Here is a 20,532-nt window from a genome sequence, read left to right as displayed (position 1 = left end):
GGCAGGGGCTGCTTGCTGCCCTCTCTTACCCCTTCCTCTGCCCCGAGGCAGATATGACTGTCCTTTTGTCCGCTTGTTCTTATAGGACCGAAAGGACTGCGGCTGAAAAGACGGTGTCTTTTTCTGTTGGGAGGGGGTCTGAGGTAAAAAAGTGGATTTTCCGGCAGTTGCCGTGGCCACCAGATCCGATAGACCGACGCCAAATAATTCCTCCCCTTTATACGGCAATACTTCCATATGTCGTTTGGAATCCGCATCACCTGACCACTGTCGCGTCCATAAACTCCTTCTGGCAGATATGGACATCGCATTTACTCTCGATGCCAGAGTGCAAATATCTCTCTGCGCATCTCGCATATAAAGGAAAGCATCCTTTAATTGCTCTATAGTCAATAAAATACTGTCCCTATCCAGGGTATCAATATTTTCAGTCAGGGAATCCAACCAGACGACCCCAGCACTGCACATCCAGGCTGAGGCGATGGCTGGTCGCAGTATAACACCAGTATGTGTGTATATACTTTTTAGGGTAGTTTCCAGTCTCCTATCCGCTGGATCCCTGAGGGCGGCCGTATCAGGAGACGGTAACGCCACTTGTTTTGATAAGCGTGTGAGCGCCTTATCCACCCTAGGGGGTGTTTCCCAGCGCGCCCTAACCTCTGGCGGGAAAGGGTATAATGCTAATAACTTTTTTGAAATTAGCATTTTTCTATCTGGGTTAACCCACGCTTCATCACATACATCATTTAATTCCTCTGATTCAGGAAAAACTACAGGTAGTTTTTTCACCCCCCACATAATACCCCTTTTTGTGGTACTTGCAGTATCAGAGATATGCAAAGCCTCCTTCATTGCCGTGATCATATAACGTGTGGCCCTACTTGAAAATACGTTTGTTTCATCACCGCCGACACTAGATTCAGTGTCTGTGTCTGGGTCTGTGTCGACCGACTGAGGTAAAGGGCGCTTTACAGCCCCTGACGGTGTCTGAGACGCCTGGGCAGGTACTAACTGGTTTGCCGGCCGTCTCATGTCGTCAACTGATTTTTGTAATGTGCTGACATTATCACGTAATTCCATAAACAAAGCCATCCATTCCGGTGTCGACTCCCTGGGGGGTGACATCACCATTATCGGCAATTGCTCTGCCTCCACGCCAACATCGTCCTCATACATGTCGACACACACGTACCGACACACAGCAGACACACAGGGAATGCTCTTATCGAAGACAGGACCCCACTAGCCCTTTGGGGAGACAGAGGGAGAGTTTGCCAGCACACACCCAAGCGCTATAATATATATGGGAACAACCTTATATAAGTGTTGTTCCTTATAGCAGCTTAAATATATCCAATATATCGCCAAAAAATGCCCCCCCTCTCTGTTTTACCCTGTTTCTGTAGTGCAGTGCAGGGGAGAGTCCTGGGAGCCTTCCTCACAGCGGAGCTGAGCAGGAAAATGGCGCTGTGTGCTGAGGAGAATAAGCCCCGCCCCCTATTTCGGCGGGCTTTCCTCCCGTAGTTTTAGATAACTGGCATGGGTTAAATACATACATATAGCCTCAATGGCTATATGTGATGTATTCTTTTGCCATAAGGTATTAAAATATTGCTGCCCAGGGCGCCCCCAGCAGCGCCCTGCACCCTCCGTGACCGCTTGGTGTGAAGTGTGTGACAACAATGGCGCACAGCTGCAGTGCTGTGCGCTACCTTCATGAAGACTGAAGAGCCTTCTGCCGCCTGTTTCCGGACCTTCAATCTTCAGCATCTGTAAGGGGGGTCGGCGGCGCGGCTCCGGGACGAACCCCAGGGTGAGACCTGTGTTCCGACTCCCTCTGGAGCTAATGGTGTCCAGTAGCCTAAGAATCCAATCCATCCTGCACGCAGGTGAGTTGAAATTCTCTCCCCTAAGTCCCTCGATGCAGTGAGCCTGTTGCCAGCAGGACTCACTGAAAATAAAAAACCTAAAAAACTTTTTCTAAGCAGCTCTTTAGGAGAGCCACCTAGATTGCACCCTGCTCGGACGGGCACAAAAACCTAACTGAGGCTTGGAGGAGGGTCATAGGGGGAGGAGCCAGTACACACCACCTAATCCTAAAGCTTTATTTTTGTGCCCTGTCTCCTGCGGAGCCGCTATTCCCCATGGTCCTGACGGAGTCCCCAGCATCCACTTAGGACGTTAGAGAAAACATAGGAGTTTTACATCATCTTCAGTCCTTCACACAGTGGGGGTTGGAACTCTGGGTTAAACTATGAGAATGCAGCCTAGGAACCGGCGCTATATCGGAGGCATGGGGTACGAAGGCAGTTATCCGGCAGTTATCCGGCCTGCCCGCATAATAAACACATCAGTATTATCAGCCAAATGAGCCACAAGGCGAGTCTAGAGCTGCATGCAGTAACAGCAGGGCAAGGTCTGGAAAAATGTGACTTCAGTCTGAATGAATAGTACAGGATAGTCTACACTGCCTATCTAAGGTGGTCAATAAAATCGCTGCAGAGCGCGGAATACATCTTGCTCCCTCCGTCCAACAGTGGCAGACACTTGTGCTCAGGTTTCTCCCATCTGTGCACAATGAGGAAGACATAATACAATCATTAGTAAGCAGAAGAATAGGACACACTTCCTGTCGTAAGGCCTGAAAGCAACTAGGGCTCTTAAGCAACGGATATTGGTAAAACATAGGGGACTAAGAGGTAGAGTGCTTCTGTGACGGTTACTTATAACGTACATCACACCGCACACACAGTCACATTTGTGTAATGGTCCGTTTGTCCACCAATCATGTGATCAGACCACGTCTGCGCTCATGACCTTTATATTGACGCAAAGGTTCTTTAAATCCAAATTGAGACCTTGCGTATAGAATTTTTGTTGTCATGAGCATTAAATTTAGGGGTTTGTAGAAAATGAAAAAATCAAATTGCGAGTTAATGGCTCAAATTGTTCTCGATGGTACGCCAGCGTCGCTGCCTGCTGTGTTACTAGAAAAGCAAATCATCTCCGCACTGCTCCTTTAAACGACTTTGAAACCTGAAAATAAAATGAGGCTACGCAAGTAGCCGAGGCCATGCTGGTGCTTCGGAGGAGTTCCCAGGTCATCTAGCGCAAGAATTTACCTGCAAACCAAAAGCAGTGCATCTAACGTCATAGAGGCACAATATTGAGTTTGCTCGACTTCCAAAAGGAATTTGGAGACACTGCTAAATGCCCACCACCACCCCCCACATTTGGCTTCTGTAAAAGGACCTTTAGCACCAGCATAGCCTTGCGCAAAGCTCGCGAGCGCTAAAGGGGGGAGGGGGGGGGGATCACTCCCGTCTGTTTTCCAGGAGGTCAATTGTAGTTCTTGAAATCTTCTGTTAAAATAGCAATGATGTTATCACCACACAGCAAGCAGCAGGCCGCTGGGTTCATCGTGTATCAAGTCAATGCCACCGGCTAAATCTTGCCTTTGTACAGAGCCCAGGAACCTTCAGTCCAGTCCACAGTAACACAAGTATTAACGATCACATTTCATATCATAACAATTAGCCCAAAGGCAGGGGGGTGAACAAAACATTTATCTTTCTGCAATATTTAGGACTCCTAACAAGATAGAGTTAAAACTCATAAAAGTATCGGTCCAGTAATGGAGACGTTTTGTTCACCCCGGAGCAAAGGACTGTGGTATAGGAGCAGCTTAGTAGCTGCGGAATGTCACAGGTCACATACCTAGCCACTGCACAAATGACTTCACCATAGAAATGATACTCTTAATATCCCAGACGTAGGGGTACAGGTCATAGAGGATAGTCCTGTTTGGACAGTTGGAGAGCCGGGTAAACATGGTCATCACGATGCCACACATTTCTTCAAACTTCACAGCTTTTTCCCTCCACTCACCTATCTGCAATATACAGAGAGAGGTATTGCGGTAATTCAGGGAATTCATTTCAATAGTCAATGACACAGTGAGAAATGCAATATAAATAAATGGAATCGGTATTTGGACAAAAGTTGACCCTTAGGCACGGTACCCATGTATGGTAGCTTTTGGCATATCAGACGTTCAGCTTCCAATGGCTACCTACCAAGATTTAAGACACCTGATGCAACTTTACTGGCAGGAAGAGCGGGAAACGTTTCCCAAAATTATTTAAATTTACGAAAATCTAAAATTAAGATCAGGAACAAACTACCGTCTACTGAACACGCATGCCTCCAGTGTCCCCTAGTGGATGTCTGAGAAACTGCAGGCATTATCCCTACACCTACAGTACAGACAGTGGAGACAGAACTACTGAGGCACACAAAACACACTAAGGGGGGAATTTATCACAGCATGGAGAGAGAACGTACCAATCAGCTCCTGACTGCCATGTTACAGGCTGTTTAATAAATGACGGAGGATGGTTGATTGGAACTTTATCTCTCTCCAAGATTTGATACCTATAAGCCTCTGAGAATCAGGTACTCCAATAGTCACCACGAATGGCTTACTCTTTACCAGAGACTGAAGCCTATCCATTGACTAGGAAACAAACCACTGGTAAGCTGCATGGAAACAAATCCCCAATGGCTTCTTTAATCTCGCTGGCTGATAGAGCTTCCTGCTGCAGCAACCACACACATTCCACCTACAATTGTTACATCACACCTCAGAGTGTAAGCTTATTTGGGCAGGGCCATCCTCATCCTGTTCCATGTTTCTGTATGGCACCCATTTGCAATAGGTTGCCCAAAATGGACATTATGTTGGCAATTTATAAATTAATGATAACAAGAACCAGCCAAACATAATAATGGCTGCCTTAACTGGAAAGTACGCATGCACTGTTTAACAAAGTTTTGTTGTGGTTTTTTTTTGGGGGGGGGGGGTTAGGGACAGTTGGAGGAGGGGTGCATAGACTAAAAAGAGGATTTTGGTACTTACCGATAAATCCATTTCTCTGAATCCACTCGGGGACACTGGAACAGCATATACAGTAGGGGTGTGAAGCTTGCAACCGGAGGTGTGGCACAATCTAAAAATTAAACATTGTCTGCACAGCCGGGGCTCCTCCCCCTTCACGCCCCTCAACCCTCAGTTTGGAAAATTTGACAGAGAGAATAGGACATGAGACTACAAACCAGTGGCGAGGAGCCTACCGTAACAAATCAAACAGCATCTAAGAACTCTGTTAACAGAAACTAACGCTGTTTTCACGAACTGTTTAACAAGAACATTGAACACAGCAGGCTGACAGCATCGAGGCGGGCGTCCAGTGTCCCTGAGTGGATTCAGAGAAATGGATTTATCGGTAAGTACCAAAATCCTCTTTTCTCTTTCATCCACTAGGGGACACTGGAACAGTCTTATACAGTAGGGGACGTCCCAAAGTTACTCCCAAGGGTGGGAGTGCTGTCAATGGCCTGCAAAACTAAACGTCCAAACTTTGAACCTCTGGACGCAAACGTATCAAACTCGTAGAATCTCGTGAACGTGTGTGCAGACGACCACCTTGCCGCTCTGCAAAGTTGAGTAGTGGAAGTACCTCTGGCTGTCGCCCGGGAGGCACCCAAAGATCTGGTAGTATGGGCCCCTACCTGAAAAGGGACCTATGTACCACAGGATATATATGCCTGTGAAATGGTAAGACTAATCCATCTGGTCAGAGGCTGCTGAGATGCCGGCCAATCCTTCTTCGGACCATCATAAAGAACAAGCAAATGGTTTAGGCCTCTGAAGGCTGACGTAACCTGTACGTAAAACCGTATATTCTGTGCTCTTACCACTCCTAAAGACAGGTCCCCTTCTGCAAATCCTTGAAAGAACAGTACCACAAGAGGCTAAATATTTAAAATTCTGTCATACCCAGGATTCAAACAATGACCCTGCAAGTTTCCGTGAGACGCCTCACACATGGAGCTAACGTATCCTGTTCTACCAAAGGAAGGAACTATGCCCTCGCACGGAGCGCTGCCCTATCGTCCTGGAAACGTAGTAAAGGACCATTACACGATAAGGCTCCCAGCTCAGGAACCTGTCTGGCTGAAGCTAAGGCTAATAAAGTGATCTTCAAGGAGTGAAATTCTATTCTGCTCCTTCCGAAGGCTAAAAGGTTGTTGATCTCAGCTATTCAAACACTGAACGGAAAAGGAGGTTGTAGCCTTAGAACTCCCCACAAGAACGTTTAAACTCCCTGTAGGGATGTAAAACGCGGTTGAACATAGGATGGAGAGAGCCAAAATCTGAACCTTCAAGGAACCTAAACGTAGGCCTCCATCTAAGCCGGCTTGGAGGACACATAAAACTAGACAGGTGAAATTCCTTTGAATTCCACCTCCTTTCCTGACCCCACTCCATGCATCTTTTCCAAAAGATCCTGTAGTAGTGACTGGCTTCCGAGTGGCTATCATCCTAGGAATAACCGCTGTCGGTATCCCCTTATTTCAGAGAGTCCATGACTCAATAGCCACTGCGTTAAATGCAACCTGGTCAGGGCAGGTGTAAGGATGGTCCTTGTGACAGTATGTATTCTCTCTGAGGTAACCTTCAAGGTTTCTCCGCTAGTAACCCCCTCAAGTCCGAGTGCCAACTCTTGCTGTGCCAGTCTGGTGCGATCAGAGTTCTCCACACTCTTTCCCGTGTCCCTTCTCAGTACCCTGGGTATGAGAGAGAATGTTGGAAAAATGTAAACTCCTCTGTAAGACCCTTAAAGTGTCAACGCGTCCCCTCCATCCGCTGCTGGACCTCTTGGACTGGTCACATACCTGGGCAAAGGATGATAGTTTCGGGACGCCATTAGGTCTACCTGAGGAAGGCCCCATATCCTCACTACCAACACGAAGACTTGTGGGTGTAGACACCACTCTCCTGGATGCATATCCTGGTAACTGCGATAGTCTGTCTCCTAGTTCTTAGAATGAACAAAGCAGAGAGAACGACGTTGTGTCTGACTGTCCACAAGAAGATCTGTGTGGCCTCTTAACTATCTTGCCTCTTGTTTCTCCCTGACGGTTTAAGTATGCCGTTTTCAACAGTTTCTGTAAGTGTTGTTCTCAGCTTGAGAATACTGCTGGGTGGTGTCCATCGGTCCTGATACTGATGTTTCACTAGAACAGCACCCCAAATTCTGTGGCTGGCATCAGCCGTGAGGATCCTTCAATTGTAAATACCGAATCTCTTGCCTGCTGCGAGATTTCTGTGTAATGATCACCAAATTAGCGAGGTACGGACCTGTGCCGACCGCCAGATACCTTGATGTAGAAGTCAGTGTGAATCTGCTCCCTGAGCAAAGAGGTTTTGGAAAGGCCTGGAGTGAAGTCTGCCGTACTGTAGAGCCTCGAAAGATGCCAGCATCTTCCCGAGAAGCTGTACACATAGATGTAAGGAAACCATTTTGTTTCTTAATATTTGATCCGCCAACTTCTTTATGCCCCGGATCTTGGTCTCTGGCAGAAACATCCTCAATTGTATCGTGTTCAATATGAGAGCTAACAATGTAATCTTCTGCATTGGTATCAGGTTTGATTTTTTGAAGGTGACAATCCAGCTGTGTTGAATAAGAAATTGAGGAGTCGTCTGAGGATCTCTGAACTGCTGTTCCTGCTAAAGGGCCTTGATTCGCAGATCATCCAGGTAGAGTATAATAGTGTTACCAAACGCTCTCAAACCTGCGACCATTATTGACATGATCGTTGTAAAAACACTCAGGCTCATGAAAGGCAAGGCTCTGAACTGGTAGTAATCTTTCTCCCGTGCGAAACGCAAGTAGTGGTGCAGGGTTTAAATTGGAACATGAAGGTATGCATCCTTTATGTCCAGAGACACCTTGAACTGTTCTTGTTCTAAACCTGCTATAAACCGACCGGATTGATTCCATTTTGAATCTGGAAACTCTTAGAAACTGTTTTAAAACTGTTAAATTGAGGATTGGTCTGACCGACCCGTCCTGTTTTGGTACGGCCAAAAAATTTGAATAAAAACCTGTTCGGCCTTGAGAATGCGGGACTGGCAGAACTACCCTTGTGGGTAGTAATTTCTGAATTTGTAATGCCCTCTCCTTCTGAGGACACCGAGACAACCTTGTAGTAAAGAAACGACTGTGATGACGCTTCAAAATCTGATAACCCTTGCGCCCCCCCGGGAAACCCCAGGTGAGTTGGGAGACCATCATGCTACGGTCTTGACAGCCAGCTTGAGATCCTGCTTTTTAGTCTCTGGGAACGACCTCTACCCGATTCCGCGAGATTTCTCAAAAGAACTTCTAAATGATTTTCCACTGGACCTGAGTAACCTCTTCTAATCTGTGGAGAGTTTCTCGGCTAAGCAGTAGATAAGAATAAAGAAATAATAAGAATTTACTTACCGATAATTCTATTTCTCGTAGTCCGTAGTGGATGCTGGGGACTCCGTAAGGACCATGGGGAATAGCGGCTCCGCAGGAGACTGGGCACATCTAAAGAAAGCTTTAGGACTATCTGGTGTGCACTGGCTCCTCCCCCTATGACCCTCCTCCAAGCCTCAGTTAGGATACTGTGCCCGGACGAGCGTACACAATAAGGAAGGATTTTGAATCCCGGGTAAGACTCATACCAGCCACACCAATCACACCGTACAACTTGTGATCTGAACCCAGTTAACAGCATGATAACAGAGGAGCCTCTAGAAAAGATAGCTCACTACAGCAATAACCCGATTTTTTGGTAACAATAACTATGTACCAGTATTGCAGACAATCCGCACTTGGGATGGGCGCCCAGCATCCACTACGGACTACGAGAAATAGAATTATCGGTAATTCAATTCTTATTTTCTCTAACGTCCTAAGTGGATGCTGGGGACTCCGTAAGGACCATGGGGATTATACCAAAGCTCCCAAACGGGCGGGAGAGTGCGGATGACTCTGCAGCACCAATGAGAGAACTCCAGGTCCTCCTCAGCCAGGGTATCAATTTTGTAGAATTTTACAAACGTATTTGCTCCTGACCAAGTAGCTGCTCGGCAAAGTTGTAAAGCCGAGACCCCTTGGGCAGCCGCCCAAGATGAGCCCACCTTCCTTGTGGAGTGGGCATTTACAGATTTTTGGCTGTGGCAGGCCTGCCACAGAATGTGCAAGCTGAATTGTACTACAAATCCAACGAGCAATAGTCTGCTTAGAAGCAGGAGCACCCAGCTTGTTGGGTGCATACAGGATAAACAGCGAGTCAGTTTTCCTGACTCCAGCCATCCTGGAAACATATTTTCAGGGCCCTGACAACGTCTAGCAACTTGGAATCCTCCAAGTCCCTAGTAGCCGCAGGCACCACAATAGGTTGGTTCAGGTGAAACGCTGAAACCACCTTAGGGAGAAACTGAGGACGAGTCCTCAATTCCGCCCTGTCCGAATGGAAAATCAGATAAGGGCTTTTACAGGATAAAGCCGCCAATTCTGACACGCGCCTGGCCCAGGCCAGGGCCAACAGCATGACCACTTTCCATGTGAGATATTTTAACTCCACAGATTAAAGTGGCTCAAACCAATGTGACTTTTGGAACCCAAAAACTACATTGAGATCCCAAAGTGCCACTGGAGGCACAAAAGGAGGCTGTATATGCAGTACCCCTTTTACAAACGTCTGAACTTCAGGGACTGAAGCTAGTTCTTTTTGGAAGAAAATTGACAGGGCCGAAATCTGAACCTTAATGGACCCCAATTTCAGGCCCATAGACACTCCTGTTTGCAGGAAATGTAGGAATCGACCCAGTTGAATTTCCTCCGTCGGGCCTTACTGGCCTCGCACCACGCAACATATTTTCGCCAAATGCGGTGATAATGTTTTGCAGTTACATCCTTCCTTTGATCAGGATAGGGATGACTTCATCCGGAATGCCTTTTTTCCTTCAGGATCCGGCGTTCAACCGCCATGCCGTCAAACGCAGCCGCGGTAAGTCTTGGAACAGACAGGGTCCTTGCTGGAGCAGGTCCCTTCTTAGAGGTAGAGGCCACGGATCCTCCGTGAGCATCTCTTGAAGTTCCGGTTACCAAGTCCTTCTTGGCCAATCCGGAGCGGAGCCACGAATATAGTGCTTACTCCTCTCCATGTTATCAATCTCAGTACCTTGGGTATGAGAGGCAGAGGAGGGAACACATACACTGACTGGTACACCCACGGTGTTACCAGAGCGTCTACAGCTATTGCCTGAGGGTCCCTTGACCTGGCGCAATACCTGTCGAGTTTTTCCCAACGGTTTATAATCATGTGGAAGACTTCTGGGTGAAGTCTCCACTCTCCCGGGTGGAGGTCGTGCTGAGGAAGTCTGCTTCCCAGTTGTCCACTCCCGGAATGAATACTGCTGACAGTGCTATCACATGATTTTCCGCCCAGCGAAGAATCCTTGCAGCTTCTGCCATTGCCCTCCTGCTTCTTGTGCCACCCTGTCTGTTTACGTGGGTGACTGCCGTGATGTTGTCCGACTGGATCAACACCGGCTGACCTTGAAGCAGAGGTCTTGCTAAGCTTAGAGCAGGCATGTCCAAACTGCGGCCCTCCAGCTGTTGTGAAACTACATATCCCAGCATGCCCTGGCACAGTTTTGCTGTCAGGAGAATGCTAAAGCTGTGTCAGGGCATGCTGGGATGTGTAGTTTCACAACAGCTGGAGGGCCGCAGTTTGGACATGCCTGGCTTAGAGCATTGTAAATGGCCCTTAGCTTCAGGATATTTATGTGAAGTGATGTCTCCAGGCTTGACCATAAGCCCTGGATATTCCTTCCCTGTGTGACTGCTCCCCAGCCTCGCAGGCTGGCATCCGTGGTCACCAGGACCCAGTCCTGAATGCCGAATCTGCGGCCCTCTAGAAGATGAGCACTCTGCAACCACCACAGGAGGGACACCCTTGTCCTTGGTGACAGGGTTATCCGCTGATGCATCTGAAGATGCGACCCGGACCATTTGTCCAGCAGGTCCCACTGGAAAGTTCTTGCGTGGAATCTGCCGAATGGGATTGCTTCGTAGGAAACCATTTTTCCCAGAACCCTTGTGCATTGATGCACTGAGACTTGGCTCGGTTTTAGGAGGTTCCTGACTAGCTCGGATAACTCCCTGGCTTTCTCCTCCGGGAGAAACACCTTTTTCTGGACTGTGTCCAGGATCAACCCTAGGAACAGAAGACAAGTCGTCGGAACCAGCTGCGATTTTGGAATATTGAGAATCCAATCGTGCTGCCGCCACACTACCTGAGATAGTGCTACACCGACCTCCAACTGTTCCCTGGATCTTACCCTTATCAGGGAACCGTCCAAGTAAGGGATAACTAAAATTCCCTTCCTTCGAAGGAATATCATCATTTCGGCCATTACCTTGGTAAAAACCCGGGGTGCCGTGGACCATCCATACGGCAGCGTCTGAACTGATAGTGACAGTTCTGTACCATAAACCTGAGGTACCCTTGATGAGAAGGGTAAATTTTGACATGAAGGTAAGCATTCTTGATGTCCCGAGACATCATGTAGTCCCCTTCTTCCAGGTTCGCAATCACTGCTCTGAGTGACTCAATCTTGAATTTGAACCTCTGTATTTAAGTGTTCAAAGATTTTAGATTTAGAATCGGTCTCACCGAGCCGTCCGGCTTCGGTACCACAACAGTGTGGAATAATACCCCGTTCCCTGTTGCAGGAGGGGTACCTTGATTATCACCTGCTGGGAATACAGCTTGTGAATGGCTTCCAAAACTGTCTCCCTGTCAGAAGGAGACATCGGTAAAGCCGACTTTAGGAAACGGCGAGGGGGAGACGTCTCGAATTCTAATTTGTACCCCTGAGATATCACCTGAAGGATCCAGGGGTCTACTTGCGAGTGAGCCCACTGCGCGCTGAAATTCATTGAGATGGGTCCCCCACCGTGCCTGATTCTGCTTGTAAAGCCCCAGCGTCATACTGAGGGCTTGGCAGAGGCGGGAGAGGGTTTCTGTTCCTGGGAACTGGCTGATTTCTGCAGCCTTTTTCCTCTCCCTCTGTCACGGGGCAGAAATGAGGAACCTTTTGCCCGCTTGTCCACGAAAAGACTGCGCCTGATAATACGGCGTCTTCTCATGTTGAGAGGCGACCTGGGGTACAAACGTGGATTTCCCAGCTGTTGCCGTGGCCACCAGGTCAGAAAGACCGACCCCAAATAACTCCTCCCTTTAATAAGGCAATACTTCCAAATGCCGTTTGGAATACGCATCACCTGACCACTGACGTGTCCATAACCTTCTACTGGTAGAAATGGACAACGCACTTAGACTTGATGCCAGTCGGCAAATATTCCGCTGTGTATCACGCATATATAGAAATGTTCTATAGGCAAAAATATACTGTCCCTATCTAGGGTATCAATATTTTTAGTCAGGGAATCCGACCACGCCAACCCAGCACTGCACATCCAGGCTGAGGCGATTGCTGGTCGCAGTATAACACCAGTATGTGTGTAAATACATTTTAGGATACCCTCCTGCTTTCTATCAGCAGGATCCTTAAGGGCGGCCATCTCAGGAGAGGGTAGAGCCCTTACAAGCGTGTGAGCGCTTTATCCACCCTAGGGGGTGTTTCCCAACGCACCCTAACCTCTGGCGGGAAAGGATATAATGCCAATAACATTTTAGAAATTATCAGTTGTTATCGGGGGAAAACCACGCATCATCACACACCTCATTTAATTTCTCAGATTCAGGAAAACTACAGGTAGTTTTTCCTCACCGAACATAATACCCCTTTTTGGTGGTACTCGTATTATCAGAAATGTGTAAAACATTTTTCATTGCCTCAATCATGTAACGTGTGGCCCTACTGGAAGTCACATTTGTCTCTTCACCGTCGACACTGGAGTCAGTATCCGTGTCGGCGTCTATATCTGCCATCTGAGGTAACGGGCGCTTTAGAGCCCCTGACGGCCTATGAGACGTCTGGACAGGCCCAAGCTGAGTAGCCGGCTGTCTCATGTCAACCACTGTCTTTTATACAGAGCTGACACTGTCACGTAATTCCTTCCAACAGTTCATCCACTCAGGTGTCGACCCCCTAGGGGGTGACATCACTATTACAGGCAATCTGCTCCGTCTCCACATCATTTTTCTCCTCATACATGTCGACACAAACGTACCGACATATAGCACACACACAGGGAATGCTCTGATAGAGGACAGGACCCCACTAGCCCTTTGGGGAGACAGAGGGAGAGTTTGCCAGCACACACCAGAGCGCTATATATATACAGGGATAACCTTATATAAGTGTTTTTCCCCTTATAGCTGCTGTATCTTTAATACTGCGCGTAATTAGTGCCCCCCCCCCTCTCTTTTTTAACCCTTTCTGTAGTGTAGTGACTGCAGGGGAGAGACAGGGAGCTTCCCTCCAACGGAGCTGTGAGGGAAAATGGCGCCAGTGTGCTGAGGAGATAGGCTCCGCCCCCTTATCGGCGGTTTTATCTCCCGTTTTTCTATGTATTCTGGCAGGGGTTAAATGCATCCATATAGCCCAGGAGCTATATGTGATGCATTTTTTGCCATCCAAGGTGTTTTTTATTGCGTATCAGGGCGCCCCCCCCAGCGCCCTGCACCCTCAGTGACCGGAGTGTGAAGTGTGCTGAGAGCAATGGCGCACAGCTGCAGTGCTGTGCGCTACCTTGTTGAAGATAGGACGTCTTCTGCCGCCGATTTTCCGGACCTCTTCTGCCTTCTGGCTCTGTAAGGGGGCCGGCGGCGCGGCTCTGGGACCCATCCAGGCTGGGCCTGTGATCGTCCCTCTGGAGCTAATGTCCAGTAGCCTAAGAAGCCCAATCCATCTGCACGCAGGTGAGTTCGCTTCTTCTCCCCTTAGTCCCTCGATGCAGTGAGCCTGTTGCCAGCAGGTCTCACTGAAAATAAAAAACCTAAACTAAAACTTTCACTAAGAAGCTCAGGAGAGCCCCTAGTGTGCACCCTTCTCGTTCGGGCACAAAGATCTAACTGAGGCTTGGAGGAGGGTCATAGGGGGAGGAGCCAGTGCACACCAGATAGTCCTAAAGCTTTCTTTAGATGTGCCCAGTCTCCTGCGGAGCCGCTATTCCCCATGGTCCTTACGGAGTCCCCAGCATCCACTTAGGACGTTAGAGAAAAATAGATTTCGTTGTCTTGTATGTGAAATCCTCCTGTCCAACTTAGGACCAACTAACCGTTCTCCTCCAAAGGGAAAAGCCTTTACGACCTTCTTGGAGTCAGAGTCCATTTGTCATTCTCTGAGTCCTAGAATCAGTCTTGTCAATGTCGAGATGCGTGACTAGCATCCTTTGAAGCCTTGCACATATTTGTAACCGACTCTCGGATATGCTCCGCTAGGTGAGCAATTTCCTTCCCAGTACAATATACCCAGTCCATGCTACTATGGCCCTGTTTACCCAAGCACTGATATTGTAGGCTGTGATGTACCAGTCGGCACAATATGGATGTCACTGTCCTGAGTGCCGACATCCAAAGTAGTTTCAATTAATTTACCTTCCATTGGTATAGGTAAAATTGCTTATGATAGGTTTACCTAGATAGTGTAAGACCTGCACTCTACCAACTGATTTTTGGAATTCTAGTAAATCAAACCTCTCTGGCTTCTTAACTTCTCTTTGAAGTTTAGGAGTTCAATTACCCCCCCAAAAAAAACAAAAAAAAAAAACTTCCTCCTCCTTTAGTAGGATGTGGAGGAGTGTTATAACAGTCTTACAGACATTTTTAACAGCCTGTGTAGATGGGTTAATTTGATCAGAAAATCCCTCCATATTCTTGGAAAAATCCCACAGCTCATTTTGAATACTGTTTGCAGAATTCCGCCATCTGGAAATATCTGCCAGGGCTGTTCCCATGAACAAGACAGAGTACCGCTCTTGGGTTGAGCGTCCTTTGCACACCCTGGAGCTTTTAACGTTATTACACGTAACAAACGTAATCTGTTCTAGTGTCCTTGGCTGTTGCTTTAGACTGGAACAGCACACACACATACCGAACACTCAGCGGTACTTTCACCCTTTAATATAGGAAGAGAAAGACCGTATGGATGGTGGAAGCAAAGGTAAATTTTACCTGGCTGGGTTACGCTAAAAAATAACAAATTAAAAAAAAATATATATATTTTTATACCAGCCTTCTAACAACCCTCACACACCCAACTGTGAATCAGCTTGATGATCGGGGTTGATGTTCCGTCACTTCCTTTTATTTTCCCAGGATCTTTTAAATAGAAGTCCTTGAAAAAATAAAGCATAAAAATGCATGATTAATACTGGAAAATCCTTTGCAGCAGAGACCACTATTCACCAGAAGAGGGAGCCTTTGTACTTTAAACTGGCCAAATGTCTTATCAGTAGAGGGAGCAAACTCATCTATTTTAAATAAGGTCCCTCCCTCTATTTTGACTGGCCAGATTTCATGTCCCCACTAAGAGGGGCGTGTTCTGATTATATCTCAGTTCGGCGCCTTTTATTTCATTAAAAATGTCCGCCATTGAAAATTACCATAAGGATCATTAAACTCCCCATAATGTTTCAGCGCTTCTAAAATATCATTATCTGAGCCTAATTAGAGCCCAAGTACTACTATATATCTGGCATTCGCTAACCTGCTCCCCCGTATTTTGAAACACTGAAGCCCCTGTGGCCGCCTGACCTCGCCGCGCGTCCCGCAGTGAGATGCCTCTTGGTGCTCTGTGGCCACCACACCATGTGAGTTACCCCCCCGCCGTATACTTAATACTCTCCCCCGGCCTCCTGTACCGAGCACGGAGTTTGCCGCGAGTGTGTCACAGCGCTTCCGTCTGCGGAAACCGCTGTAGATAAATGATTAGTGGGAAGCTGGATCTCCTGCGCTGTGCTGAGCGCACGGTGAGCTGTCGGAGGGAATGAGGCGGGGGGGGGGGGGGGGCGAGCAGGGGATGTGCTGCTTGCACTGCTCTCTGTCTTAACGCTGCTGCCGCGTCTCTGGGAGCCGGGAGAAATAATCACAGCACCTCAGAGCTTAAAATAGTTCAGAGTGGGACACGAACCCGGGTCTCTGCCTTTAAATTGGTATTAGTGCACTGAGCCACACTGGCTCTGCATTGCTACACTAGCCGTGGATCTAGTTAATAACCCAATCTTCTTTTTAAAACTAGGGCCCTTTTGAACAACCAGTACTCACTCTGCCTGCTCTGCTGATCCCTTTTATTAGGAATCATTGTCTCTCTAGTCTTAAGACATTTTTGTCCCCCTTTTCATTAGGTTGACTCAGTCTCGTTTAAAGTAATTCTTCGAAATGGAGCAGGAGTTCCGATTGTACTTGTACCTCCTAGGCACAATTTTTCAAACTGAGGGATGAGGAGCGTGAAGGGGGAGGAGCCGGCCATGCATACAATGTTTAATTTATAGATTGTGACACACCTCCGGTTGCAAGCTTGACAACCCTACTGTATAAGCTGTTCCAGTGTCCCCTAGTGGATGAAAGAGAAACATTATTTTGCCATGCTTCCTTTTTAAATTTAAAAGACAAGATTTCTGACATACCTGCATTATCAGCATTTATTGAATACATTTAACCTCTCAATCCATTGGGGACCCAGAAATCATGGGGTATACAGGTTGAATATACCCTAGCCAATGGTCCGCAGCCTTCCCCCCCCCAATTTGGCAGCGTTGTCAGACCACTGATGTTCAATGACCAGCCCTAGTAACAAAGCTCTACTTTTAATTATGCTGCTTTTGGTGGCACCAAATTATGTTAATATGGGAAGGCCTAACTCCTCTTATAGTTTGTAGTCTAACCAGTCCTAGGCCTGAGCAGCTGGATTCAGGTCGGAGTTTGAATCTCCTCCATGAAAAAGGCAGGATTATTTTCTCCTAATGGAAAGCGGCTTTCAGCGGTCACCTGAATGCAGCTTTACTGTGAGGATATAAAAAAACCCACAAACAACTACTGCTTATTTTATGGATAAAATTCAAATCTGACACACAGTGAGGACTCCTTCTAGGTCTTCTACACATGGGAGAAATAGATTGTCGCTTGGTGTAATTTAATTCTGTGGCGTTTTCTCCATGCTGTAGCTCATTCTCAATATCTGTCCACTTTTACCTATTCTGCCACCTCAGACAAACGGAACAGTGCCACTACCTCCGCTAGAGGGCGATGTCAGGAATTAAGAAGTCATTCACCTGCTGGACCTACTGCCAACCTATTAGAAAAATAGTATACACTACCAAGGGAGCGCTTGAATCGTATTGGATTTTAAATATATGTATTTTATTCGTATTCTTGTTACAACATATAACGTAAAACCATATGTAGGTGTAAATTCATATATAAAATATACTAAAATCCACATACAATATCTACATGCAATAACTCATATAAAATTGCCCTTTATATTCATTTGTAAAAGGTGTCCATGAAATGTCTTTTGTATATATGCATTTACTCAATAGCAATTGTTATTATTACATGGACAGCCGTTTCTTTAGAAATACCGGAATGTAAGGTGCAGTCATTAATTTTTAACCACTTGATCCAGTTAATAGAATTTATCAGGGGGAGAACGCTGTGTGTTCAGCTGTCCACAGTGGTATGCTACGACCCCAATTTATACTGCCATACTAGATCTCTTTAGCCGGAATATAAGTATAGAGGAATAGCTTCACTCACTTAAGAGCTTTCTTGTTGCTGACAGGGGGAGTACGCTGTATTGGATGTTGGCTGCAGCGATACACTCCACCCCTGTGCCGTCTGGCAACGGTAAATGTCACAGATTACTCACGGCTGTAGCGGCTTCAGAATATACAGGGTGCGGACCTCCTTAGCTCGGTCCCGCTGTAGCCTTTACCCTGTTTGTAGATTTTCCGGTATTTGAAGAAAGTAGATAGTATCGGGCAGCAAGATGCAGGTGCTGGTGCCTTCCTTACGCGTTTCTCAGCTAAACTGGCAGGCGGTTTCGTCAGAGGATATTCCCAGCACCAGCATTGATGTGGTTTTTAAAGTAACATGGACCAATCAGGATACTAATAACATTGATTATACACATCTGTTATCTAAATCACTACATAAAAATGTGTGGAATACGTAATTACCATTAAAAAACAATTATACACAATTCAGACATTTTAAACATTTTAAACATTTTTGGTGGTGTAATCATAAAACCGCATACAATAGCGACTCATACCAAAAAAAGGCAAAGATATACAACCTATCCAGTCAAGATATAAAAAGAAAAAAGAAGAAGAAACTGACCAGGAGATATAATGAATGATTCCATTATAGATTTAACATGTCATAAAACCACATTGGATTTAAGAAAAACGCCTGTGGCTCAAAGGGAATGCTGACAACCATTCATTCACACAGACCTGGGTTCAAAACCCGAACGGCCTCATCTTCCACCGAAGCAACTCCAACATTAGTTTTATATTTAGACTTAGATCTCAAAATTCTTATTAGTATCTTCGGTCAAGCAAATAAATTTATATTAAACACATCCTCTTTGTTAAGTATCTCATTCTATACATACATAGTATCCCTCATAGATCTAAATTCAAATCAACCGATGATGGATTTATCTTACAATCATTGTTTGTGTTATTAACACCTTTATGCTAGTAGTCATAACATTTATTAATTAATTCCATTCGGGCGGGGCTCCAATAGCTCCAAGAAAACACCACCGACCATAAGAGTTTATGTTAAACACCTTTCTTATGTAAGCAGTTTGTTGTTCTTTATATACAATGAATATGCATATAGTAAATATATATCACAATAGAAATTATTTTGCAAATAGTATTTGTTAACACATATATATCCGCATTCATTCCTTCTATTATTATCATGGTGCTCCATTAGCTCAGATGGAACACCACTGATCATCCATCCACAAAATCCCGGGTTCCCAACCTGAGCAATCACAATCCCACTCTCAGCACAGGAACACCCCCAATTGGTTTTAATATATATTTATATTTTCGCAAAAACAGGTCATACTGAACACCTTTCTTATATATATATACACACTTACTTTCTTGTTCTTATATGTGAAAGTATATCCAATAGTATTAAATTATTATTAATGTGCTGATTTTATTCACTAAATCCAGAGAGTTATTACAGTGCACATATTACTGTTTTTATTTTTTACTATTTTATATTTTAATACTAAGTGTATATATACTTCTGTATACATACATATACACTTTGTATTTTGTTGCCTTCTATTGATCTAACTTAATTTCAAGGCACCCCAGACTTATCCCATAGGGTACAATAGATGTCTGATGCATTGTAGATTCTCCCTAAAAAGGAGAAAGGGGAGAACAAAATAACCCTCTAAATATAGAGGGAATAAATTCACTGTATCAGTGACCTCCTCAATGATGTCCTCAAATATTTACGTCCCTGAATATTAATTTGATTATATATAGATGGATCTTTATTGTCAACTGGGGATCACGTAACTAAAATCTTACCTACCGATTAGAGACCATTCAGTTACCAATATTATTCAATTCGACATTCTCGTTGAGGCCCTCAGGCATAAGGGTCCCCAACGAGAATATCCAATATGCCTCCCTTGTACATAGCCGATTGTACCTATCCCCCCCTCGTGATGTAGGAGCTATATATTCTATTCCCTGCACTTTTCGTACCCCAACATCACCTCCATGACAATGGGTGATGTGTCGTGAAAGGCTATGTTTACAATTTTTCTTTATTACATTTCTTCTGTGCTCAAGAAATCTCGTGTTTAAGCTTCTAATTGTCCGCCCCACATACTGTTTCTTGCATATACACGTAACAAGATAGATGACATATGAATGTTGACAATTAATTAATGTTTCTATATCAAACGTGCAACCTAAAGAGAAGGATTCAAAGGTCAAACTTCTATTAATAATGTGTGAACAGGTCAAACAATTTTTTCTACCGCACTTGTAACAGCCTCGTAATTTGGTTAGCCAATTTTCAGTTCTGGGAGTATCAATACCTTGATTATGAAAAAAACTTGGTGAAATAACATTTTTAATGGTTTTAGCCTTACGAAAAACTACCCCCACTGATTCTCCTAAACATGAATTCAATACTTTGTCTAGTTTTAGAATTTCAAAATTCTTAGACAAAACTTTTTTGATTTCATTTGAACCTATATTATATTTCGTTATGAAAGGGAGTATTTTATTACTAGTACTCTTTCTATTCATAATAGTATTAGTATTAGAATTAGTATTAGAATCTTGTGTAGTGCTACTCATAGGTTTAGACAATAGAGAGCTTCTATCTTTCTTTCTCACTTTCTCTAGGGATTCTTCTAACAATCTAGGGGGATATCCTTGATCCAATAAGGCTTCAGTTATTATGGCCGCATGTTTTTGAAATTCACTTTCTTCGGTACAATTTCTCTTCATCCTCAAATATTGTCCCACTGGTATATTATCCTTCCATTTGTGGTGATGACAGCTTGTATAATTTAAATAATTATTACATTCAACTTCCTTCCTAAATGTTTCTGTTATTATAGCACTTTCCCTGACAGAGAGAGCAACATCCAGATAAGCAATGTGTGATGGG

At 45.3% G+C, this 20,532-nt stretch overlaps 1 protein-coding gene across 1 annotated transcript in view; it reads right to left on the bottom strand.

Annotated features, from left to right (window-relative positions):
• Positions 1-20,532, bottom strand: part of OGA (O-GlcNAcase) — a 126,383-nt gene that overhangs the window by 30,474 nt on the left and 75,377 nt on the right. Inside the window, exon 10 of the mRNA XM_063962385.1 lies at positions 3,718-3,892. Coding sequence (XP_063818455.1) covers positions 3,718-3,892 — 175 coding nt within the window. The remainder of the gene's footprint in view (positions 1-3,717; positions 3,893-20,532) is intronic.

This window comes from Pseudophryne corroboree, chromosome 3 (genome assembly GCF_028390025.1).
Source record: "Pseudophryne corroboree isolate aPseCor3 chromosome 3, aPseCor3.hap2, whole genome shotgun sequence".
Taxonomy (NCBI): domain Eukaryota; kingdom Metazoa; phylum Chordata; class Amphibia; order Anura; family Myobatrachidae; genus Pseudophryne; species Pseudophryne corroboree.
Note: the sequence above shows the minus strand (reverse complement) of the source record. Positions and strands in the feature narration are given on the sequence as shown.